At 42.3% G+C, this 26963-nt stretch overlaps 1 protein-coding gene across 4 annotated transcripts; it reads left to right on the plus strand.

Moving 5' to 3' along the window:
- Positions 1–290: 290 nt before the first annotated feature.
- emsy (EMSY transcriptional repressor, BRCA2 interacting) lies at positions 291–23623 on the plus strand. 4 transcript variants are annotated; one of them, XM_061056365.1, is made up of 20 exons: positions 291–509; positions 2532–2640; positions 3008–3107; positions 3207–3281; positions 4507–4682; positions 4772–4927; positions 6623–6882; positions 6963–7188; positions 7383–7601; positions 9078–9227; positions 9448–9621; positions 10496–10632; positions 10733–10906; positions 14725–14914; positions 15433–15600; positions 18066–18221; positions 18416–18615; positions 19106–19708; positions 20820–21224; positions 22472–23623. In XM_061056365.1, exons 1-20 carry the CDS (start codon positions 507–509, stop codon positions 22652–22654), a joined length of 3864 nt encoding a protein of 1287 aa, XP_060912348.1. In that variant the 5' UTR covers positions 291–506; the 3' UTR covers positions 22655–23623. The 4 variants fall into 4 exon arrangements, with proteins under 4 accessions (XP_060912348.1, XP_060912352.1, XP_060912349.1 ...); XM_061056369.1 differs by having other exon boundaries at positions 22484–23623; XM_061056366.1 differs by having other exon boundaries at positions 20823–21224.
- The last annotated feature ends 3340 nt before the right edge of the window (positions 23624–26963 follow it).

Consider the following 26963-nt stretch of genomic DNA (forward strand, 5'->3'; position numbering starts at 1 on the left):
GTGTGTACGAGAGGAATGACTCCATCACAAAATTGAGGGCAAACTCCTGCACACTGTCTAAATAGCAGAAACAACATAAATTTGGTAGGAAATAAAAAATACCCGATATTAGGCTTCTATGATTAACATTTTTGTTGTTATTATTTCAGTTCCCAGTCACTAATTTCTCATTTGTAAAGTAAAAATGTGTCTGTGTCGTGATTTAATTAATTGCTTATTTAATTACTTTAACAATCTACCTGTAGGTGGCAGCAGTGAGCCCGCTGAGACGAGAAACGTCACAAATCCCACGAAGAAGAAACTCATCCATCCACATCCGCAGGCCAGCCGCTGCTAGTTAGCCGTAAACATAAACACTGCAGCGATCGGACTATTCCAGCAGTTTAAGCTTCACTTTCCAGTCTCTGTATTTTGTGGAGAACATTTTGAAGATGCGGCCGCTTAGCTGAAGGTCTGTTTTTTTGGTTCGCGATGTTTGTTTGGATTTGAAGTTTCGCTGCTAACCGATGGTAAGACATTAGTTGAGCTCGCTGATCAGCTAAGCTAACACTATTTATTGACACTCTTTACTGACACTCTTTACTAACACTCTTTACTGAGGTTTTATCAGGAACTTAGCAAATATACAAGTCTTTTCTACGTGTCGTGGCTTACTCCGAGTATTTAACAGACATATTTAGATGTTTTTGTGTTTTTCTTCACGCTGTGGATCATCAGGATCTCCGCTGTGATGAAAACATTTCACTCATAAACAAAAAGCTTCAATATTTTCTTCTCCTTATTTTCAAGGACAATGAGCACAGATTCATGTGTTTGATATGTTTTAGAGTATTCAGCTGCTTTCTGATTTGTTCATTGATATCTAGGCAGCATTTAAATAGAATAAAAATCCACTTTTGTCCGTGTTTGGCCTGAAACGCCCCCCATGATAACAGAGAGGCCCAGCTGGTGGTCAGTAAACTCACTTTGTTGTTATCTACAGGAGCTCTTATCTTAACCTGTTTACACACCTGTGCTCATTAATGTATTAATGACAGGTGTCGTCTCAGTTGCCAAAACAATTAGACAAACAGTCCTGTTCCACAGACAGACATCAGAACTCTTTTGTCCCCCTGGTCAGACGTCTGTGAACACATCACTGTTACGTCAGGAGGAAAGCAGAACACCTGGACTAAAATCTTCCTTTTTCCATTTCTCCATCTGCACAGCTGTCCCAAGAGTCAGCCTCTAGTTAGACACTTTAATGATCACCTTAATTACTTAAATAGCACCTTTAATTTAATGTTTGCACTGCCTGTTATTTAAACATTGCTGTACATATATAAACAACACAACAACACTTTTTTATTTTTTATATTCAGGTCTAATTTTTTTCCTCAACTGTTTTTAGGTTCTTGTTTAAATGTCACATATATTTTTATCCCTGCACGGGTTATGTACATTTCTTGTATAAATCTATTTTTAATTGCACAGTTTAAGTTTGATTCATCTAGGGGTATTCTTTAAATGTTTTTTCAGGTTAATATATATGTATGGGAAGGGGGGGGGGGGCCGTCGGATTTGTAGTTTAATTTGTAACAAATGTTTCATGTACGTCTTTGTAACCTGCTACTGGATGCTTTGAATTCCCCTCGTCCAATCAGTGATGTCCATGCCAAATAAAGTCTATCTATCTAGGGCTGCTCGATTATGGCAAAAATAATAACCCTGATTATTTGGATTGATATCGAGTTAAAGTTATTAAACAGGATTACTCATTGATTTTACAACAACTGCATCACATTCAAACTTTAACTCTGCACACTTTGAAAAACAATAAATAAATGAAATAAATACAAATATATAAAAATAATAATATATGATAATAAATATGCTATCTAAACAAGTATTGTTTGATTTTGTAATTGGCATCATATCAAAGATTAAAATTCTGGTTTCGGGACGACCCTAGATCCTTTCAATAATGTGTTAAATTTAGGCTGCCAGATGGTAGACTTCTGCTGATTGGCTGAGTACATTTCATTCAATTAAGTTTAAATAAATATAGTAATGTAAAACATGTTTCGGTGCAGATATTACAGAATCGATTTGACTGTAAAGCTGTGATGACAGTTTTAAAAGATAGTTGACCTTTGGCGCACTTCACGATAACACCATAGCTCTGGGATTCAAATATTTTTATGTATTTCTAGGATCTCTGAGGACCTGAATTGAAGTGTTTGAAGTTCTAGGATCCTTAATACGCCCTGCTGTTATTCTCAACTATATAGAAAAGCTGTTGTAGTAAATTCTGTGTAGGACGTGGTTATTATCCAAAATCAATGTATATCACGATATGTATCATAGCTTGGCCTCTGTATTGTGAAACGCATCGTATTGGGGAAACACCCAGCCCTACCAGGAACCCCTCCTGGAAAGCAGTGTTTGGATCCTACTGGTTTTATCAGATTTATTATCAGAAACTCTCTGTATTAACTCATGAATATCAGCGCTGCTAAAGAGGAACGGTTTGTTTGCTTCTCTTCACTCAGACCATGATTCAGCTGGAGAAACCCGTGCTGCCAGGTACCATGCCGGTGGTGTGGCCCACCATCCTCGACCTGGGCAGGGACGAGTGCAAAAGAATTCTCCGTAAATTGGGTAAGCGAATAAAATACAAATGAAATACAGGATGAACGGGACGGCCCAGGTTCAGATACGACCTGTGGCTCCTTTTCCACGTCATTCCCAACTCTCTCTCTGTCCCTGATTTCTGACTCTATCCACTGTCCTGTCTCTAAGATAAAGTTAATTATTAAAAGACACATTATCTGGGTTTTTTTTCTGATTGAACTCAGATTCTATGAGTATCTCATTGATCTCGAAAAGTTGTCAAAGGTTACCAGTCTTATTGTGAAGCTCTTCTTTGTCTCGGAAAAGATCACTGAGCATCTAGGTTGACTGCTCTGCTCGATGAACATGGTCGTGTTAGTAGTTCTTGTGTATCATGTGTGTTTCTGTTCTGCAGAACTGGAGGCGTATGCGGGGGTCATCAGCGCCCTGCGAGCCCAGGGAGATCTCACCAAAGACAAGAAGGATCTGCTGGGAGAGCTCACCAAAATCCTTGGGTAACTATTTCTTAAAATTCAACGAGTATGACGAACACATTCTACATATTTTGTTCTATTAAAAATGTGCCGTTTCATTTTGTCCGCCTCCCATCGCAGTATCTCAACAGAGCGCCATCGTGCAGAGGTCCGCAGAGCTGTCAATGATGAACGCCTCACCACCATCGCATACCAGTAAGTGTAGATCTGTCCTGCTCACGGGCAGCACCTTTAAGTTTGTGGAGAAACATGGCACATGGAATAAACTGATACTTCATTTGTTTATCTTCTCTTCAAACGTAGTACGCTGTATTGTGGCTATTTGTCCAAAAAAAACAACTTAAGTTACAATTATAAACAAACCACATAAACTCAACAAACAGCCACTGATGCACCGTTCCAGTGAGGCCTTACGCATGCAATAAGTTCAATGTCCAGTCGGGAATATCATGTTTTCTTCATTTAATTAAGACATACAAACATTTCCAACTGCATTCATTGACCTGTCTCGTTGACGTGTGCTAAAACAACCTGTGTCCCTTTCTGGTGCATCACCCAACAGTGACACACCTGGTACATTTAAAGAGTTCCTAATCAACCCATGTGCTTGGCAAGGTGCCCACTGCCCCCTGGTGTTCACAAACAACAACAACAAAAACAAATGCAAAACAACAAACAACCAGAAGATGGCTGCGACACGCTGGGTCTCATTAACTTAATGTGAAGAAAAATGCTTTAAAGCAACAATATCTAACTTTTCCCTCTTAAAGGAGTCGTTTCAAAGTCGGTCTATTTGCACAAAAACTTCCAACGGGCAGAGAAGAGTTTCTACCATGTCCACAGATCGACCCGGTCACCTGCTTATAGCACTACAGTAGAGAAGTGTTTGATACAACAGCTGAGGCTAAGAGGAAGTTGAGGGATGAATCCAAGAAGAGAAAGAGAGAGTGACTGAGTAAGAAGCAGAGTGTACATCCCTGCAGATATTCATCACAGATTGTGACGTAATGATAGGCTGTATCGTTATCAGTGTCATCGTAGTCTCATGTTGAGCAGCTTTATTGGGTGCAGAAAGTCGTCTTAACACAAATCCATCTTACTCTAAAAGTTGTCTCTACATCGAACTGAAGATGCTAGCAGAGTCATATTTGCCAAAATCCAGTAAAATTACTGAACTTAGTAAGTCGACATGTGTCTTCAGCTTCTCACAACATCGCTCCTCTGCTTGTTAATAAATGCACGCTGTCTGTGAGGAGGGGGGGGGGGGGGGGGAGGTGTGAGAGCGCTGTGTGTTTAACGACAGAGCAACTCAGAGACCTTAAGTCTCAAAGTGCACCAAAATGAATTCCTACATATTTTTCCTTTTTTTTTTTTTTTTAAATGCATTGTTTAAGTGAAAGTAACATTTCGTCTTTTGCAGCGTGTCGGGTCCTAACAGCTCGTCTAAATGGTCCATTGAAGGACGCCGGCTGGTTCCCCTGATGCCGAGGCTGGTCCCTCAGACAGCCTTCACTGTCACCGCTAATGCTGTAGCCAGTGCCACAGCCAATCAGAACGCTTCTCTTCTACTGCCAGCTGAGACCGGAAACAAAGAAGGTGGGTCAGCTTCTCTTCATGTTACAGTTGAAGATGCTTTAAAATAGATGCAAAGTCGAATGACACGTTTAACGTCCTTCCCCCCGCAGTGGTGGTCTGTTACTCCTACACAAGCACCACCGGCACCTCCACCAGCGCCACGGCGACCAGCGGCACCATCGGAGCGACGGTGAAATCACCACGACCACCCAGTCCTTCATCCAACGTGGTGGTGCTGCCCAGCGGGAGCACGGTCTATGTGAAGAGTGAGTGTCAGCGCCTTTAAAATCAATCTAAACTTGAATTTAGAGATTGAATATTTCCATGTTTACAACTGCTGCGTTGTGTTTAAGAGCAACTGTAAGGACAAATCCCCCTCGGGATTAATAAAGTATTTACAATCTGATCCTGAAACGGTAGAAGGAATCCAGAAAAAAAGTAAAATCAAGTTTATTTGTATAGCACATTTTAAAAACAGCCTCAGCTGATCAAAGTGCTTTACAGACAAGACGTAAAAACAAAAACAGCAACAAAGAAAGACATAAAAAAAGGTTTGATTCTAAAGAACGGGGTCAGCAACTGAGAAGGCGCGGTCGCCCCTGAGTTTACGCTGAACTCGAGGGAAGACAAGGAGAGGCTGCTCAGAGGAGCTGAGTGATCATGTTTGGGTGTAAGGGGTTAAAAGCTCTGATGAACAAGAGGGGGGCTAGGGAGCCAGCGGAGGGAGGCGAGTAACAACAAAAACTAACATGGAGCTGGTTTTGGTAGCTGTGGAAAGAGAAGTTTAAGAGCATTAGCTGAAAGAGAAACAAACAGAATAGAAAAGCTTTTAATTGTCAAAAAGAAAAACAGGCCGGTACCAAACAGAGAGTTCCTTATTGTAGATTTGAAAACAAAGGTAGAGAAAAATTCAAATAATTTCCCCCCACAAAACAATTAATGTATTTTTACTTTAAGGAAACACTTGAGGAATTCTAGGGGAAACATTTCTTGGCCATGGAAGGAAAAAGCTTATTTAAAAATGTTTTTAAAACAGTGCCAAAAACAGCCTGAAGGGGGCGATAAAGGGCTTTTTACTCAGCACTTATTGAATTTAAAGGGCCCATATTCTGCTTTTTCTGGTTTTATATGCTCTTTAGTGTGTTTTCCAAGTGTCCTGTGCATGTTTAGGCACATCTATGTGGAAAAATTCAAAGTCCGTAGAAACGCGGCTTCTCCTACCTCCTCCTGTTAGCTGTAGCATTAGCTGCATGTAACGCTCGGTTCTAGACCCCCTCGATTTGTCAGTCCGACGTCATTGTCAGTGTGAGATCACTGATCTAAGCCCATTGGCTCGTTGTGGCAAGCCCAGCAGCTCATGTTGAAATTTCCGAGACGCGTGCTGAGCAACTGACCAATAACGACAGAGCGGATCTGCAGACCAATCGGAGCAGACTTGGCCCACGTGGGGTCTAACAGTGTGGGGTCTAACAGTGTGGGCTCAGCAGAGCGTAGCTGACGGACTCAGAGCGTAGAGGGAGCAAGGAGGAGCAGTACATGAAAACAGACACTTTTTTTGGACTTTAGCTATTGTGAACGTACAAAAGTAGGAACATAGATTAAATATATGAACCCCACAAAGGGCAGAATATGGGCTCTTTAACATCATTTGTGTAAAAAAACAAAAACAAAAACGAACTAAACTAATGCGGTGATGGAAACTGATATTTTTTTAAAGTTTATGACGACGTAGACGCACCACAGGAAACATGATTCATTCATTCTTACCACACCGGAGACTTTAAAGCAGCTTGGATTGAGATTTATAAACCATAAGGTCTTCAATCATCAGAGTGGATTTATAACAAGAAGCATCACAGACGGTGAAGTGAAAAAACAATCTTAAAGTCCAGTGTTTCTGATCATTTCAGTCCATATAACATTTCCATATACTGAAATATACGCCCTCCTCTTCCTCACAGGTGTGAGCTGTTCTGATGAAGACGAGAAACCACGCAAGAGAAGGCGGACCAACTCGTCCAGCTCGTCGCCGGTGATGCTGAAGGAGATGACCAAAGTGTCCCCGCAGGTGTCCAAGAGCATCACGGTGCCTGTGAGCGGCAGCCCCAAGATGAGCAACATCATGCAGAGCATCGCCAACTCGCTGCCGCCGCACCTGTCCCCGGTCAAGATCACCTTCACCAAGCCCACCATCCAGACCACCAGCAACACCACGCAGAAGGTGCAGGAGACTTTTTCACTTGACCTTTTATGACCTTTCTGAATAATTAAACGAGGATTAAATGTGTCGTCTTCTTTCAGGTGATCATCGTGACGACGTCTCCCAGCTCCAACTTTGTCCCCAACATCCTGTCGAAGTCTCACAACAACGCCGCTCTGTCCAAGCTGGTGTCCTCCTCCATCCTGACGGCGCCCACACAGAAACAGACCGTGGTGTTCCCAGCCAGCTCCAGCCCGGCAAACACCGTCGCGGTGACCACGGTGGTCTCCTCCACTCCCTCTGTGGTCATGTCGACGGTCTCATCGTGTAGGTCATTTTTTCTACAGCAGGTGTTACATCCTGTTTTAAAGATGAGCCTGTTAGTGTACCGCTTTGACCATGAGGTTGTCATGACAACACGTTTGAGAAGATGTGTTTGTGTCAAGGTGAAGCAGCAGCCTCTCCTAAAGCGTTCTCTAAAGTCTCACTGTCTTTTTTTAATCTGTTTTTTTTTTTTGTAGGTTCTGGTTCAGCCGGAGTGAAGGTGGCGTCGGCCCGACTCCCCTCCCCTAAAACCATGGTGGGCTCGACCGCTCAGATCCTGGCTCAGTTCCCCAAACAGCAGTCCCCCAAACAGCTGCAGCAGGGCTCACCTTTAGGTGCTGCGAGTGTCAGCGTGACACAGACCACCGGCAGCTCCCCCGGATCCAAGCCCACCATCCAGATCAAACAGGAGTCAGGTGAGACCACCTACCCTGATGAATCTGTCTTTTTTTTCATTTCAACTTTTCTTGATCTCTTTTATTCTGTCGTTTCTCCGACCATCTCTATCCATTCTTTGCTTTCCTCCTCTTTTCTCTTTGTCTTTCCTTTTTTTATTTTAGTTTTTCTTTAAAAAAAAATATTTTACACACTTTATAAACCCCTGAGGGAAATTCTGGGTTTGAGAGACATGCTACACACCCACATGGGCTTGAACCACACACATGCACAAACAGGCTCTGTGGACATGCATGAATGGAGAGATATCAGAGTGGGGCTGCTACACAGGGACACGACAGAGCTGTTGGGGGGTTCAGTGCTTTGCTCAAGAGCACCTGGGCAGTACCCGAGAAGTGCCCTGGTACCTCTCCAACTACCAGACCATCTTCCATATTTTGGTCCGCACCGGGACATGAACCGGTGACCCTCCGATTTCCAACTCAAGTCCCTACAGCAACTGCTTCATTTTCATTACTTTCTCTAAACCAATCAGAACTTTATTTCAGACTCAGGGTCCAAATAAAACAATACAAAAATACACCAACTTCAAAGCACAGTTTAAAAACACATGACTGCAGTGCATGGTATAGAAATCACTGAAGAGGTTTACAACTATACCAGTGTTTCCATATCTTGGAGTGATATCGTGTAGTGCTGCTCTTGATGCTTGTCAAAGCCAGGATGATTTCATTTTCTGAGTTAATGAGCCGGCAAGTACATTTATAATTAAGGTTTTTTATAAACTGCCTGCAGCCACAAATATTTCACTGGAGCTTCACCATCGAGGTCTTCTAGCAAGACTCTCATTGCATCATTGTTTGCTACTTAAAGTTAATGCAAGCTCGCTTTATTATAGTTAGACCACAAGAGGGCAGTATAGAGAGGACTACCCGGTCACCTGCACTCTTATCTGTATCTCAGAGTATTTGCCTGAACATACATCAGACAAACGGCATTGTCTTGAGATTTCTTCATCATCCTTCATTTGATCTGTAATGAAATGTCCAGGATACTTAACCTTCTTCTCACTCACCTTCACATGAATGTCAGATCATTTGAAAAAACAGGAAATGTCAGACATGTGTCCTCTTTAGTTCTGCAGATTATGACACTTTTCTTTAAATGTTTAATCTTTATTTATTTATCTCTCTTTATTTCTGAACACATTACTTAATTACATTTCATACATATGTACATAATTGTAGTTTTATCCCTGGAAGTTAAAGCTTAAAAAATGTTAGACTTTATGGCTTAATGGCTGGCATCAGCATATTGCAGGATGTTTGCTTTCTTGTGTGTAAAATATGTATCTTTTAAAGTTGAATATTTACGCACCAGTAAGAATTATTGCTCATAAACCATTTGTTAACACATTAGAACAACCAAAGAAGATAAGAAAAAAAGATCAATGTGTTTATATTGCAGGATTAAATCTGTTTTTTTTTCCTCCACAGGAGTGAAGATAATCACTCAGCAGGTCCAGCCGAGCAAAATCCTTCCCAAGCCGTCGTCAGTGGCTCTGTCCGGCAGCAGCTCGTCCCCCATCATGGTCGTCAGTAGCAACGGAGCCATTATGACAACCAAACTGGTCACGCAGTCCACAGGTGAGCGACTCAAAATCTGAAGACAGCCAAAAACCATGAACCTCAAATACCATCCAGCAAACTAAGTTCCTTTATTAGTTGTTCCTATGTCATAGCTGGTAACCGGGGGCGACCGGGCGTAATTCCTTGATGACAGAGACACTGTCCAGTCTGTATTAATTCAAAGGTTTAACACCCAGACCTCGTTCTCAGAAATTAACGCGTGTATGTTTGTACGCAGCTTCCCAGGCCACCTACACCAGACCCACCGTCAGCCAGGGCATCGGAGCCAGAATCACAGCCTCCAGCGGGGGGACCACCTACGTGAAGACCACCAGCGGCAGCATCATCACCGTGGTGCCAAAGTCTCTGGCCACTCTGGGCGGGAAAATCATCAGCAGTAACATCGTCTCTGGTGAGTCTCCCTGATAGGTCGATAATGATCGATGTGATTTGAAATCATCTCTGCTCCTGAGTTGAGATTTGGGATGTGGAGGGTGAATTTGTTATTGATATCGAGACTCCTGAATGATCTGAATCTTTATCAATTCTTTTGGAAAGACGAGATGAGTGGGAAGTGAAACGGGTCTTAATTCCATCTGTAAGAAAACAAACAAATTTATCCTCCAAACATCTGGATTTCTATATTTTTCTGGCCTTAACTTAAATTGTCTTTTTCTTGTCTTTACAAACACATCATGATGACGTTTTATTTACCATTTTTATTTACCTTTGCTGACCCGACCTTGAACACATCAAAATGGAGCGTTTTGTCACTGTGTTATGTTAGATATCTAAGTTAGCTTTTATCCTGCCAACTTCAACTCAGATTTCAACTTTGGATTTTTAATTTAAAACTAATGGGGACTTGCTACAAAGTTTGTGAGTCTGGAAGGAGAATAAATGTCAGCAGCAGCAGAGTTAACAGAGTTTGTTCGACCTGAAGAAAGTCTAATTTTCTGCATTTTGATTTAATTTGATGCTGATGTGCCGGGCCATGCATGGAGGTTGTATCCTTCCCTTGCGAGAAGTGATTTTGCAAGATAAATTGACCTGCATGTTTTAGACAATCGATGTACTGCATTTGAGCACAGCAAAATATGAGATATATTTTAACGTTATAGGACCAATCAGACTCGATAGCAGTACAGATTCAGCTCAGACTTTATTGATTTTAGGTTTTGAAAAATGCAGAACCGTGTCCTTAATAGAACCAAGTTTCTATCCCCGTCCCGAGTTAAGATCAGTTGTAGTTTAATTTGAGTATTTTCTTCCTCTCTCTCCTTCAGGAACGACCACTAAGATCACCACCATCCCCATGACCTCCAAGCCAAACGTCATCGTGGTTCAGAAGACCACGGGGAAAGGAGCGACCATCCAGGGGCTGCCGGGCAAGAACGTGGTCACCACACTTCTAAACGCCGGGGTCAGTCGAACAATCACCCTGTGACCTTTCTTAGTGATGTAGCCGCTGCGTCCAATCAGACGTGCTGTGGTCTTAGTCTTTGCCCTGTGTTGTTCCTCAGGGTGAGAAGGGTCTGCAGGCTGTCACGGGGAGCAAACCAGCGATCATCACCGCCTCCAGACCCATCACCAAGATGATCGTGACCCAGCCCAAAGGCATGGGCTCCGGATCCCAGACCACCGCCACCAAGATCATCCCGACCAAGATCGTCTACGGTCAGCAGGGAAAGACTCAGGTGAGACATGTTTCTCTTTTTGTTTTCCTCGTCTTTTAGTATTTCTTTTTTTATTTGCACATTTTATTTCATTCAAACAAACAATAAAGTTAAGAAAGACAAACAAACATAAAATCTCAAATTTTGAATGAAAAGTACAGCATCATACCTGTGCTCTACACCTCATGAATAATCTATTTTGATTGGATTAAACTCAAGAGTTTAATTATGAAGCATATTTCATTACAGATGAGCTCGATGTGCTTTACATTGAGGAGAAAAACACAAGAATTAACAGTTAATTCAACAATCGTGTATTACATCAAGACATCCCAATGTAGATCAGAAACGCCAAAAACAGCATAAAATACAAAAAACAAACTGCACATACAACCAATGACACCAGGTCTAACATTAACACACACTTCACACAGTAACTATTTGCATTCACCACAGAGAGACACCAGAGGCCGATATTGTCCTCTAATAGTGGCTTTAGTGCACCAAATTAAAAACCATTCGACCATGGTGAACCACAGAACAATCAGTTTATCATAAGACATCAAGTTGATATTCATATGACCCTGTGAGTGACATTCATTTACCACAAAGGTTCTTTTTTCTTAAAGGTCACATATTATGCAAAATACCATGTTTTTCCCAAACTAATATATGTCTCCAGTCTGTCTACAAACCCCCCAATGATGAGAAATGTGTGCTCAAACAGGCCGTTTGTAGATTTTCCCTTCATGACATCACAAAGGGCAGTAGCCCCTCCCCCAGGTGGGTGACACTCCCACAGCTAGGTGTTTGTTCTGCCCTCTGAGTCTGCCTTCTCACCGTAAACAATAGGACATGGAGTGAGAAAGCACCGAGTACATACAAGCCCTTCCAGAGAGGGGGCGTGGTCAGACACAGCTCATTTACATATTTAAAGGTACAGACACAGAAACAGCCTGTTCTGAGCAGGGCTGAAATAGAGGGGTTTATAGACATGATCAGAGTGGATTTAGAACAAGAAACTTCACACACGTGTGAAGTTTCTTGTTCTGGATGTCACAAAAGATTCAGTCAAATAAACAATCAGTGCTTCAGTGCACACGGCAGAGGAAAATCCCTGTTTCTGTAGGCGGATGGTTGAATAAAGGGGCTTTAACACTGACCTTTCCTCTTCCTCCACCTGCTTCCCCTTTTTGCACAGAGCAACAAGTCTTTTAATTAATTGAGGACAAAAAGCCGGGCGGGTGGACCACTTTTTGCAGCAGATCAAAAACAGACATAATATCACCTTAAAGAATAATTATGGTGAAAGTGTTTCAGCACACATTTACCTGTAGACATCAAACTGTCTTTGTTTGAAGAGGAAAAAGTTATACCTTATGAATCCCTGAGGGGGAAATTCACTTTTTTCACTCTGTTGTTGAGATATGCTAACACACACATAGGTCAGGAACACACACACACGTGCACGAACAGGAACATGTTTCAATGGAAAATGCACACGTAAGAGCGCCCCGAGCAGTTGGGGGTTTGCCCAGGAGCACCTCGGCTGTGCCCAGGACGCCAACTGGCACCTCTCCTGCGAACAGACCAAGTCTAAAAATTGGACTGGTAGCAGGTGAGGATCCAGAGACCCTCCAGAACCCTACCCACGTCCCTACAGAATGACCCAGTGTCACCCCCAAATTTTATTTTACAAAAACAAAATGTGTTTTTTGCGATTTTTCTAAATAATAAATTGTTTACAAGTCAAATGAGTAACAAGTAGTCAACCTTTATTCTCATTTACATGCAACCAACTCACTCTGACTCTATCCACTGTCCTATCTCTCCAATGAAGGCCCCCAAATAAAAACTATTTAAAAAAAACCCAGATTTAGACGCACATTCTCAATGTTGTGTGCAGATCGAAAAATGATTCCCTTAAAATCTAAACAGTACCAATGTATAAAACGTTTCTCAATAAAAAAAATACAAATATCCAAACTGAAAATGAAGCTGAAATGAGGATGAATAATCCTATTAAATTTTAAATATTGTCATATTTGGAAGAATCAGGAAAATATTGGATGCACATCAACATGTTTGCTCATGAGCATGATAACCAAACAATAAAGCTGCACAAATTAAGCCTAGCGGTTAGTGCATGCTCCCTATGTACAGAGGCTTAAGTCCTCAAGAGTGGGCCGACTGGGTTTGAGTCCGACCTGTGGCTCCTTTCCTGCATGTCATTCCCCACTCTCTCTCTGACTCTACCCACTGTCCTGTATCTAAAATAAAGGCATAAAAAGCCCAAAAATAAATCTAGCAAAGAAAAAAAACAACAACAGCTTAGAAGAACTTTCAGCGTCGAATGAGACGTGACACAGCTTCTGAGCAGGCGTGCGTTACATCACCGCAGACTGGAGCGCTGTTACATGATGTCATGGCCGTCTAGCCGTTTAGCCTCTTCAGCTTCTTCCTAAATGTTTGGTTCAATGTCAATAAACAAAGCTGTAATTGTGATTGTCTCGTCTCTGAAATGTGTAATAAAAGTTCAGCGCTGTCACCTGATAGAAACCACTGTTTAATACGTTTGAAGAATTAAAAAAAAACTACTATCGGTGATTTTTCAGTTCCTGGGGACTTTTTTACATCTGTTTTTAAATACAAAAGAAGACATTTCAAATACTTGTGACGCTGCCTGATGTGAGATCTGAAAGTGTATTTAGTGAATTTAAAGAATGTAGGTGATAACAGTTTAAAATCTCCCCCAGTGTTTCTTTTTAAATCTATTTGGGGGAATTTAAATGTTATGTAAAGTAGTGTTTGATAAAGAGGAGAGGGTGAATTCCATCACGCTGGTTTCCAGGTGTTTACTTTGTTGCACATTCAAAGCATGTTGTGTAAAGGTGAAGGATGCTACCATCTCTTAGATTAACTATTTGTTTTTTAATGAACATTTAATGTATTTCAAAAAGTTTAAAAACGTCAACAATAGTCCTCTGATTTTCTTCCAGTTCATTCACCAACAGCACGTCATAGTTTCAATATCAGACTCCTCACTACGTTCTAAATTTAGCACGGCTTCAGTTCCTCTTCTCTCTCCTGGTGGGGAACTTGTGGTCTGTGAGTCATGTGTAGTATTCAGTGTACAGTACATGCACTGTTTAACACCCACAGTGACGAGCCGCTGTGTCGTCAACCTCAAACCAGCTAAAAATAGAAACGACTCGTCTGAAAATCACATCACAGTTCAAAACTAAACGTGGGTGAAAACATTTTAAAATACTTAAAATTTCTAGAAGAGGCCGCTACTAAAAAGTTTATTTATACGGGACGATGCATAGAGTAGGAAATCAGAAGACAGAGAGAGTGGGGAGTGACATGTGGAAAGGAGTTGAACCTGGCCTGAACCCGGGCGCCACCTTACCGCTAGGCCATCAGCGCCTGCAGCGTCTTTATTATTTCAACAGGTTTTCAAATAGAGAGACTCAAAGAAGTCTAAATAAGGCTTTTATGTTAACATTTATAACTTGAACCCAACTAGTCATGCAAAGCAGTAAAACGTGGCGCAGTTGGCCTAGTGGTTATTTTGCCCGGCCCCATGTACAGAGGCCGTTGTCCACGAAGCTGGCGACCCGGGTTTGAATCTGACCTCTGGCTCCTTCCCTGCATGTCATCCTCCTCTCCCTACACACGTCCACTCGAGTTGCTGTCCTTGTCTGGAATCAAAACCTCCAAACTTGTTGGCTTAATTAAAAAGGAACACGAGCTCGTCTGATTGGTCGGTGGGAGATGTAGATCACCTGTTCAACAGAACACTAGAAATCATCCTTTGTGTGTTTTCTCACGTCCAGGTTCTCATCAAGCCGAAGCCGGTCTTCCAGGCGGCGTTGGTCGAGCAGACCAGGCAGCTGGTCACAGAGACCCTGCAGCAGGTGAGCCGCTCAGCTGACATCGGGCAGGGTCAGACCCCGGGACAGGACGGGTCCACGAAGGACGAGACCAGCAGCTCGGCGGGCGAGACCTCCCACAGCAGCGCTCAGGGTAAGAACAACTCTCTCTCTCTCTCTCTCTCTCTGTCTCTCTCTCTCTCTGTCTCTCTCTCTCTCTCTCTCTCTCTCTCTGTCTCTGTTTCTCTGTGTCTCTGTCTCTCTCTCTGTCTCTCTCTGTCTCTCTCTCTGTCTCTCTCTCTCTCTCTGTCTCTCTCTCTCTCTCTGTCTCTCTCTCTCTCTCTCTCTCTCTCTCTCTCTCTCTCTGTCTCTCTCTCTCTCTCTGTCTCTCTGTCTCTCTCTCTGTCTCTCTCTCTCTCTCTCTGTCTCTCTCTCTCTCTGTCTCTCTCTCTCTCTCTCTCTCTCTCTCTGTCTCTCTCTCTCTCTCTGTCTCTCTCTCTGTCTCTCTCTGCTTCTCTCTCTCTCGCTCTCTCTCTCTGTCTCTCTGCTTTACATTATCAAAAAGTTCTAAAGTAAATTTTGACATCTTTAATGTGAACATCAGCGTAGAGATCAATGTGAAAACTCCCCCCAGCCTGTTAAGTTCTGTCACATTGTCCCGTCACTCCTCAGAGCCTCAGCCTGTAGTGCACGTGGTCTCCTCCAGAGAGCACGATTGGACAGAGCAGGAAGTCTCCGTGGAGTCCAGCCCCACTATCATCTACCAGGAGCTGTCTGCAGGGGAATCCCAGTCTGCCACCTCCACCATAAAAGCCCTGCTGGAGCTGCAGCAGACAACAGGTGAGCCTTTCATGTCGTAATGTGGAAAGAGAGCCAACGAGCCAACGAGCCAGCCCTCAGGAGGTTGAGGGTTTGACATCACAACAATCTCATCGGACTACAAACCTGCAGAACCGGGTTGATGAGTCGATGAGCATTTTTTAGACTCAGTCCTACATCAACTCTACAATAATGAACAGCCAATGACATTTCACTTTGCCTGACGCCTTGTGATCTCTTTGTATAAACTCAAAACATCACAGTTAAAAAGGCTTTAATAGATCTAAACAGACAACCTGTCCTTTATTGAGAGTAAAGGTTACGCAGACTTTTCCCTGTTTTTCTTTTCTACTATATTTGGATATATTTTGATTTTGATTTGTTTGCTGACAGTTGGGACTTACCATTTCTGCAGTGTTTCAGGAAACATGTGTCTTAACTAAGACTGCAAACTAAACATTCCTTTAATTGTCCGCATATCGCTCTATAACTTAAAAATCAATCATTTAGTTGTTTGCTCGGAAAAAAATGTCATAAAATTATGAAAAATGCCGTTTTATCCACAACGCAAATATATTCAGTCTGATGTCACAGAAAGTTAAAACAAAAGTTTCTTAAATCAGAGAGTTTTGACTTTTTCCAGAATAGAAAAATAACTCAAACAAATGAATTAAGAATTTCAACATTAGGTGATGAGTGTAATATATTAATGGTTCTATTTCATTATAACGTCTATAGTGTTTTTTACACACCTGTCAGTGACCTTACCAAAGTACAGTATAGGAGGAAGATGTTAGTTATGTCCTAATGGAGCGGCTGCATCCTTCAGAGGTCACATCTGAAGACAGATTGCGTCACAGCGGCGCACCGAAGGTTCCTTCAAAAGTAGCCGACAAAGCATCCATGCGGTGTTACCAAACATATTTTATGATTCATTGCACGCAAATTTGAAAAATGTGTTTCGGACTCTTGAGGGGCCTTGGCACTTCAAATTATCGTTAGAATAGAAGGTGAAGTTACCTGGTTCCTGTGCAGCTGTTGAGGTTGCCAGGCAACAGGAGCGGGACTTAGAAACAGATCCTCTGTAGACCAGGACGTCTCATTTCAGGTGGGCCTGAGCGGTCTATTATTTATTAATTACTGGTTAATTTGATAGGGACAGATACGATATACATATACAAACTATAAACAGACATTAAATGTAGAGATCATTACAGGAGTGTTTGTAGCGGATACAAGAAGAGCTTTTGTGAGTATGCAGGATCAGAAGACCGGGTCCTTTAAAGGGTGCTACCCCAGGACTGAGACACGGCTTATATAGAGTTAAAAGTTGTGGTTAATAACCTCGGTGAAACTCAACACTTCCTGTCCACATGCTTCACATTAAGAGTGGCTTTTCGGTGGCTCAATAGGCAGAAGTCCTTTTTTCCCGTGGTAGTCTTTAAATATGAAACACCTGCAGGAATGTTTTAGTGTCACAAATAGCTTAACATCACAAACAGATCTGTAATTCAAACCACGAGGACTACATTAGTAAGTATGTAAGTACGGTGGCTGGGAAAGTGCAAACCAAGATAAAGTGTGAAACACTTTAACAAACCTTGAGACTTATTTACAAGTGGCAGAACACTTTTATGAGTCACCAAACAAATTTACAAACGTCTGAAGGGAGTGTACCTGAAGTGACCCGGAAGTGACTGAGTGAGCGGCCCATTAGTTGTTGTTTTTTTTTACATATTTTTTATTAAAGCAAGTTCAAGACATACAGTGCAATTGGGATGCAGTCAACATTTTTATTTTTTTCCCAGAAACATTCAAAAACCCAGTATCACTTCTCCCTATAAACAACCCTCCCAGTCCAACAAATAGACCTCTTAGAATAAAAGTGCAAGAGTGGAAAACTCACAAAAAATAAAATATAAAAATAAATAGATAAGCGTGAAAAAAAATAAAAGTACATTTGAGAAGAGTAGTATCAAAAAAAAATAATAATAATAATACAAAATGACAAGACAAACATAAATAAAAAAAAATGAGCAAACAACATTAACAGGAATGAAAGTCGTTATGTGTATACAACACAAGTAAATAGAAAAAACAGTCTAACCTGTAAAAGAGACGGAATCACTCACACACACTGCTCTATTAGTTGGTTTTGACCGGATGATGTCTAGTCCGTTGTGTGTGTCTGGACGGACTTTTGAAGGACATGACGACAAGAAGGAAGGACTAAGGTCACCTTTCAGACCTTCTGTCTTTCCCGTGTGATTGAAAAATTCCTGAGACCGTCAAACACACACAAACGGTCTCTGGTGGGTTCCACAAAACGGACAAAACATAGTTCTTATTATCTGTCTCAGCGCTCGTAATAGTGTTTCAGATCTTGTGATAACTTAAATCAGTATAAATGAGTGAATAGTGGTTGTTAGGTATGACTGGTCTGATTTGCATATTTTAATGAACTTTGTGTTTTTCTCTCCCTGCAGTGAAGGAGAAGGGAGAGTCCAAACCCAGGCAGCACACCATCGACCTGAGTCAGATGGCCGTGCCCATCCAGCTGGCCCAGGAGAAGAAGCCGAGCCCAGAGTCCCCCAGACCCTCCACCTCAGAGGCCGAGCCCAGCACGGAGTACATCCCACCAAGTACGACGCTCCAGTGTCTGGTTTTAGAGTGTTGTATATTACTGTACCAAGAAAATGTAAAACAAGCTTGTTCTGGATCTTTTCTAGATCTTTGCTGTTGCCTTGTTTACTGTGTGTGTGCGTGTGTGTGTGCGTGTTCGTCCCACATGTAATCCACTCCTCTTAACAACACACCTGGTCTTCCCCCTGCTCAGGTAAAGTCAGCAGGCTGGCTGTGTCCACGGATAACGACGACGTGGTCATGTCCTCCACTCAGCAGCTGGTGAAGCCCTTCAAGAGCAGCGTCACCAGCCAGGTCACCATGGTAACCAAACCGGCTGCTGTCCCCTCCGCAGCAGCAGCAGCAGCAGCAGCAGCAGCAGCAGCAGTGGGAGTTCCGCACGTCAGCCAAACGGTGAGGACGCTTTAGGACTTGAGCACATAATACAGGGTTAAAAATACAACAAATGAGCCTTGGGATAATTGTGTTGCTCCCTTTCTATAGATGTATTAGAAACATTGGGACACATTTTTTTTAAGTTTTAAAAGTTGGTGCAGACAGAAACCTACGAAAATCACGGTTCTTCTGGGGGGTCAAATTGTAAATTAGAGTTAGATTAATATCAAACAGACGCAGTGTAGTGGCATTTTTGACTCCAAGAGTGTTCCAACATTGATTATCTTTTTCACTGATTCATTCAGATTTTTAAATACACTTGCAGACTCCAAAGGTCTCCATTAGCTGTTTTTACGTATGCATGAAGCACGCTGCCCCTGAAGTCTTCTTGATTATAAAAATGTTCCAGTTGTTTTCCTGCGTCTGCAGTGAAGCTGTCAGCTTCTTGGAGTGAATTCTCCTGTTCTTGAAAACACTCCCTCACCGATCTTTCTCGTCTGTGTTTCAGCCCTCTGACAGTCAGAGTAAATCAGAGACGGTGTTGGAGGTGGCAGAGATGGAAGGCGACACTTTGGACCCTCAGACGGGTTTGTTTTATCGCTCCAGCCAATCAGCCCCGGAGCCCACGAAGCAAACGCCTCACTCTGCAGCCGCGCAGCCTCCTCCTGTGAGCCAGACGGCGCCTGAGCAGAGTCGACACACCTCCACCTCCACCTCCACCTCCACCTCCACGTCCACCCAGCCTCCACCTCCTCCACCTCAGCTGCAGAGCAAACCGCAGATCAGTCAGCCTTCCTCCTCTTCCTCCTCCACCTTCCCCTCCATGCCCCCGCCCATCAAGAAACTCCCAAAGCTTCTGGTGCAGAGTCTGCCCAAACCCCAGGTTTTAACGCAGAGTCCCAAAGACAGACCTGTGGTCGCTCCAGCATCCGCCGGGGCTAAGGTCACGAGCCCGGGGACGCCGACCAAGCCCCTAGTGGTGACGCCGCAGCTCCCGAAGCTCCAGCAGGCACCCACGTCCCACCACAGACCCCTTCACACGCCCATGTCCCACCCTCCTCCGCTGCAGGCACATCACCCAATCAGCACCGAGAAGGCCGCCTCCAGCCAGGTGAGAGTTTACACACCAACACCGTCATGCACCAACAGGACTAGAAAACAATGTACAAGAAAGGGCTCTTTTTTATTTTATTCAAGCACAGAGAGTTTTTTTTCTTTGAGGCATCTGACGGAACCAGTTTGTGTGGCAGTGCTGGGGGTTTTCCTGCTGTGCTTTCAGATACAATGAAACTCTTATCATGTTTACTCTGAAAAGGCCGCAGACTGATAAGCAGTGAGTAATCATTTTACAGCTGTTACCAACGCTGACTGCGGCTCCAGCCGTGCCGTGCTTTGTGTCCCTTCAGACGATATATGACATCTGCTCTGATGTAATTTTCAGTCTCACTAACAATCGACTCTTCTCATTGATTTTAAGATTTGGGTTAGCAATTATCAAAAAGCAACAGCGTTAGCGTCGGTAGAAGTTTTACTTTTTGCTCCTGATGTATACCCAGCTCACGTCGGCTTAAAGGCTTTATATGTGATTTTTTTTTGATCCAGCAGATGTCGCCCTTGAGCACCAGCATGAAACCAAAACAACTTGCGCTGCATTGTTGTGTTAGCATGCTAATGCTAGCGATCTTTATTATGCTCGTATCTTCACACTGCATGTAAATTTACCTGAAATGAGCGTGATCTAGAAACACAGTTAAGCAGTGAGTACAGTATGTTATTCTTCTTTTCTCTAGTCCCTCAATTAAACAACTTTTATACGCGAGGGGAGGAGTCAGCCGGCCGTCCGGGCGATGTAAACAAACTGAAGATAGGACTCATCACAGCATCACAGACAGTGGGACTCGGGTGTTACACCCATTGTAGACAGTCATGACTCACAGAGTTATTTTCAGAGGATATTCTTGATTTATATTATATTTAAGTGTGAAGAATCACATGTAAAGATTTTAATAGACACTAGAAAACAAAACAGACAAGAGTAACAACATTCTTAGAGGAATAAACAAACAAATAAAACACATTCATGTTTATTTATTGAATTAGGACACTGCACATTAATCAACACATCAGTAAATCACATCTTTGTAAATATGACAGAATTAGCATATTTGAGGCAGGTCTTCTAAACGTTTTCCTCTTGTCATTTAAATATTTTCCCCCCACAGCAGCCGATCATCACGCAGAGCGCCACAGTCACAAAGATCACCTTCGGCAGCTCCCACCTTACATCGCCGGTCTTCAGCAGCGCCGAGGCCACGGCCAAACTGATCCCAGAGTCCAGCTCGGGGCCCTCGGGAGACAAGCCCTCAGTGTCGGACATCCTGAAGATCTCCATGATGGAGGCGGAGATCGACCCCAGCACGGAGCCCGTGGTGGTGGATTCCTCCAGCGACTGCGGCCCTCTGGGGAAAGCTCTGGAGGTTCAGGCCGTGTCCGGCACGCTGGACTCGGGCCAGTTCATCAGCAGCTCCGGGACCTCCATGCATCATTCCCACACTAAGCAGCCGCAGTTCAGCTGCATGCCGACCCTCGCTGCACAGAGGAGCAAAGAGGACCTGGAGGTCATCGAGGTAAAAAATACAGATGTTATAAATCCCAGAGTTCAGGTTACACGCTGATGTTTGTCCGTCTTTCTCAATTCGACTTCTTTATGGAAACTATTTTACAAGTCAGCCATTATCACTGCAGCTCAAAAAAAGAACTTTTAACTAGACAACACCGGTTAGTTGTGGAAGTGTTTATATAGTTTAAAGGTAGAGAAGATCATATAATCATGAACATAAAACAGCACTTTAAATGTTCCGAGATTAACCTGTAAGGACTTAACCATCAAATAAGTGTCAGAAAATTCAAATTCCTTGAACAGGGAGTCGTTAAAGAACCATCTTAAAATGTAAATAAAATAGTTAGCTTTTGTATCGTTGTTTTTTTCAACATGCTGATTCATAAATATTTCAGAAAAAATAAAAAACATAGAAAGTGCTTCTTTTTTTTTATTACCACAGGAAGTTCAAACTTTGTATTCCCTCCTCTGCGACTCATTTTGTTTTGGACTTATTGACAGTTTTCGTCTTTATTTACATCTTTATTTCAGTACTGATTTGTGAGAAACAAAGTTGTGTGTAAGTGACCCACGCAAACATCTGACAGATTGCATATAAAAACACAATATCGACTAAATATCCCGATTACACTGATAAATATATCACCTGATGTCATTTAAGTATTTAATTAGTTTACTTTATGATGCAAAAGAGAAAAAAATGCTTTATGAACAACATGATGCATAAAGTCACAAATCACCTTTAATACTTGAAGTTTTATATGATCATTCTTTAATTGGATATTTTAAAAAGAGGTTTATTTAAAGAACATGTTCAATGCACACCCCTGGTACATTTTGATTTCATCATGTAAAAAAAATCTGAATTATGACGGCATTCATGATTTCTTACAGCTAGAATTTGCTCTGACTTAATTGAGGAGATTTTGATATTTGCTTGAAGATACTCGTCATGTGTGCTCAGTTCTCACACTTTTTCTGTGGTGTCTGTCTTCTCATTGATCTCCAAATGTGAGCAAACCAACCAATAATTCCAAAAGATATCACGTTCATGATCCTTTTTCAGCCACTTAGTATTCCAAACCCCAGAAGTTAGACCGATCCACTGAAACAAAAGAGCGGGAAATAAGACATTTAAATTACCTGACGTTCTTTTAAGATACACAAACTTAATTAAAGTATAACAAGAACGACATTACGAGATCGTAGCAGGGATTTGAACTGAAACCCCAAATGTGTGACTAACACGTGCAGGTGATTCCTCAGTACTCCATCCTGCCGGACTCCAGCCAGTCCAACGTGGTGGTGGAGCCCAGCGGCTTCCTGGAGATCACCAACTACACCAGCCAGCAGCTGGAGGAGGACAGCCCCATGGAGCAGGAGGTGGACAGCAGCAACGACGAGGCCGCGGCCGCCAGCCCCCCCGACCAACCATAAACACACACCACTCAAAACTGAATGCAGCAGCTCAGACTCTTGTTGTGTTTGCGGTCTCGGACCCAGAGGACAAAGACTTTATGGACGTTTTTTTAAGAAAGCAAGAGCAAGAACGCCTTTTGTTTTCCTTGTAAATATTATTTTGTTGATTATAAGCCTTCTTCTCAAAGACTAATGGCAGATGTGTTCTTTACTGCCAGAGAGGAGCGTTGGATTTAAATCCTGGGAGCGAGGTGAAAGGGATTCAGAGCTGCCCCGGACATTTTGGAAAGCAGCCATTCCAAACAAACAGGATTTAATGATTCCAGTACATTAATGTCGTTACTTGCAGGACTTTTGCAAGAAAGTCACACATCAATGAAATTTGGAATTTTTGGCTCCGTGCTCCCTTTCACAAACACACAGCTGGATTAAACCCCCTGCAGGCTTGCATTTATTTTAATTGTCCTGAGTTTCAAATACCTGTTTCCCATTAGTGGCTTTGGTCTCTAAAATGTGTGTGCAGTGACTCTCCAGCTGATGGTCTTCTTCTTCTTTTGATGACCTGCAGGTTTGAACAATAGCTGAACAGTATTTTTCTTTGACTGAGGTGAAACTCTGCAACAGTAAAAATCTCTTAAAACCCTTCTGGGATTTGAAGTTTTCAGAAGAGGGAGGAGAAAGCTGTTGCAGATCGAATCGCTGTGTGGAACATGAAGCAGAAACTTGAAGAGGGGGTCCCGCAGGACAGATTGAGTCCAACACACAGAATGTGTTACTGCTCATGGTAACTGATGGGATGTAAAAGAGAATGTATTTGTAAGATATATAATCTGGAGTTCATAAAGTGGCTGTCAGAATTTCTCTGAGTGTGGCTTTACTTGTTGCATAGTGTGTTTTTAAACTATGCATTTCTTTTATACCTTTTCAAACTAGATGACTAGTTAAAAACAAACTGTTTAATCTGCACAATAAATCAGCTGAGTAGAACGTCTTTGTTCATACGGAGTTATTGGTTGCAAACTTTTTGATTCAGAGTGTAATGTACGGTTCAGTCCTTAAATGTCAATTTAATTTAAAGAGGGCTGCACTGTGGTGGTGCAGTGGTTAGTGCTGTTGCCTCACAGCGAGAAGCTTCCTGGTTTGAATCCCAGTCTGACGTCCCAATGACAGCTGGGACCGGCTCCAGCGACCTGAATGAGAAAAGTGGAAAAGTTATTTTAAGGTCAATGTCCTTTATATTGAGAGTAAATAGAATACAAGAAGTGAAAATAATTTCCACAATCATGAATAAGAGACAGAAATCCAATCATTAAATCAAACAATACATCCACCAGACATCAGACACAAAGAAAGAAAGGATGAAGAAAATCAAATAAGACCAGCAGCACAAATGAGCAGCCACATGAAGTTACTATTCATAGGCTTGGAAGAATAGATACACATTTTAAAGGTCACATGGTATGCAAAATAAACATCACCATGTTTCTCTAACTCTAACATGTGTCTCTAGTCTGTCTACAAACCCCCCAATGATGAGAAAAGTCCATCCTCTCAGTCTTCTGCCTGCTCCACTTTTCAGAAAATGTGTGCTCAAACAGGCCGTTTGGAGAGTTTCCCTTCATGACATCACAAAGGGCAGTAGCCCCTCCCCCAGGTGGGTGACACTCCCACAGCTAGGTGTTTGTTCTGCCCTCTGAGTCTGCCTTCTCACCGTAAACAATAGGACATGGAGAGAGAAAGTCCAAGCCACATCCCCTGGTCTTTTAAATGACTTTCCTTCAACTCAATGAAAATATAGAAAAGGATGTTTTCGGCAGGGAGCTCTCATTTACCCCCACGGCAAGGGGGGAGAGGCTTTCAAAATAACTCTAAAGAAAATAATCAGTCTTCTCTCTGATGGTCTCTGAGGCTTTTGTAGGTCATGTTGAGACATCAGTATTCATTTCATTCTGTTTCAAAATCCTCACAGGAGCTTTGAGCTAACCCTTGCTTCTTTACACAGGTTTTATTTCAGCTAAACTCTCGAGCTGCAACTCCAAGGTTCTCAAAACACGCAGGTTAAGGTTTGAACTGTTTTATGACACATTTTGGCCGCATACTACCATAATATATCTACTTACACTGGGCCTGGAATTGGCTCAGGCAGCCAAAAACTGTGTCTGGAATTTATGGTGGCTCCTACTGGCAGATATTAAAACATATTTATTGAGTTATAAAGATCATTTGAGCCAAGTTTGAGTGTTTATTGGACGCTGTGCGGTGGTGTTAGAGGTTTTATCTGCTGGCTCTGCTCTCCTGTAAAAAAAAAAAAAAAGCCATAATGCACACACTCCCGTGTAGAGTCCAGCTCCAACTCTGGCACTTTTTCCTGCTCATGTTGAAAGTGATCCACGGGGCTCCTGGGGGGGCTCACATTCAGCACGCAGCATCTGATTGGTTGGCCTGAACCCAACGACATGTGGCTCTGTTTAGGAGCGTGCTGACTTACCATCCCTCCACCCTATACACCCCTGTTTGGATACTGTTGCCAAAGTCCCACAGGAGAGAACAGTTTACTCTGCTCTGCTGACTCACCTGACCGTGAAACAACGTGTATCGCCCCATGTTCAAGAGGAAAGAAATTCATCAACCTTTGAAACTGTTTTTGAATCCTACAAAGCTCTTAGCAGACATATATCTATAAAGCCATTGTGTTTTACTCCCCTAACCCTAACCCTTATCCTGCAATAATCTGAAAAATTGTGGTTGTTTTCTGGAGATCTCCACCCAACTCTCTGGATTACAACCCTTGTTTTCCCAAATAATACGCCTTAAACTAGAAGTCATTCATGGATTTATAGAGACAGGTGGAGAGAAATAGGAATAAAAGGAAGACATTGAGAGTAAAGGAGACGGAGGTTGAGAGGGAAGAAAAAAAGAGGCAAAGAAGATGAGCAAAGACCCAAACTTAACGAGGAGACATTAGGATGAGATGGGAACGATGAAAGTGGACGATGAAAGAAGCTTGAGACTACAAAGAAGGAGAAAGGTGGGAAGGGAGACCAAGACAGAAACAAAGTGTGAGACCAAGAGAGAGAGAAATAAAGAGACAGTCAGAAATGAAGATGGACATGTAGCCTTCAGATAAACAGAAAGAGAGATTTCTATTTTTTGTATAATAGAATTGTATTGATGTTCTGGTAAAAGAGAGAGACAAAGAGGAGACAGACAGGAATTTTATTTGCACCGGTGTCCTTGAATAAAGTTTAAAAACCATGAAAATAAAGTTTGTTGGAGTAAACTCATTCTGTTTGGTAATGTAACTGCATTAAGAGTGTGCTTGTGTGTGTGGGACATTGTTGCTATGGTGATTGTTGTCTCCCTGGGAAACAGAGGAGGGGCAGTCAGTAAACAGCTAAAACAGTGAGACAAGCTGCTGAATCACCGTTACCTCTAATTCAAGTTTTAATTATAATAAAAGTTTTCTAATCCTTACCGTTAAATATGATTCGTTCTTACAGAAAAAATAACAATAATAACAAATCATGCATCAAGTCCCAACACAATTTTTACATACAGTAACAGAGTGGTTGAGAGTTTTAATATTTGGACATATAGATAATACAACTTACCAAACAGACAATGAAACCTAAACACATCACAGTTTTCCTATTGGCTAACTACTTCTCGCGATAGGGCGGCCTCTCTGCGCATGTTGCCTAGCAACGCAGCTTGAACCTGTCGGGGCTACTGTCTGGAAGTTGATAGCTGTCCATCATTCAATTAGCTTAACTACACTTTGAAAGCACAAAAAGGTGATAAAAGGTAACGTAGCGAAAACTACAAAGTCGGAGGAGGATTATTTATTTATATTTATATTTATTTTTTTATTTTTTTTAAATTTGGCCTTGCCGAAGAAGGACAGTTTGGAAACGCATTTCAAGACGCTGGGATTTCCGTGCTAACACAAAAAGTGCGGGAGGTGAAGGACAAGCTAGCAGCTCAACAGTCAACAGTCCTACTAACACCAAATGTAAGGCTGCAGAGACACAATATCATGATCCTGCTCAACACAAGAAGAAGAAGAAGAAGTTGTGGCCTGTCTGCTTGAAACTATCTCAGCTCTGCCTTCAGAAACCAGCTGCCTCCATCCTGTGTCAGAGGTCCCACCAAGGTACAGACAAACATTTATTTCCACTTTTCTATCCAACTTTCCTTTATTAGTCCTGTATGTGGTTAATGTGATGTGTTTATATTTAAATTAAATCAGGTATTGAGCTGAAACTGGACTGGGACAAAATGTATTAGGAATAACTATAAAATGTTTAATTATATATATATATATATT

The sequence above is a fragment of the Labrus mixtus genome, chromosome 14 (assembly GCF_963584025.1).
Source record: "Labrus mixtus chromosome 14, fLabMix1.1, whole genome shotgun sequence".
Classification (NCBI taxonomy): Eukaryota; Metazoa; Chordata; class Actinopteri; order Labriformes; family Labridae; genus Labrus; species Labrus mixtus.

Coding starts and splice junctions, on each gene's coding strand:
- emsy (XM_061056365.1), top strand. Junction 18,616..19,105: donor TTCCGCACGTCAGCCAAACG/GTGAGGACGCTT, acceptor TCTGTGTTTCAG/CCCTCTGACAGTCAGAGTAA. Junction 19,709..20,819: donor AGAAGGCCGCCTCCAGCCAG/GTGAGAGTTTAC, acceptor TTCCCCCCACAG/CAGCCGATCATCACGCAGAG.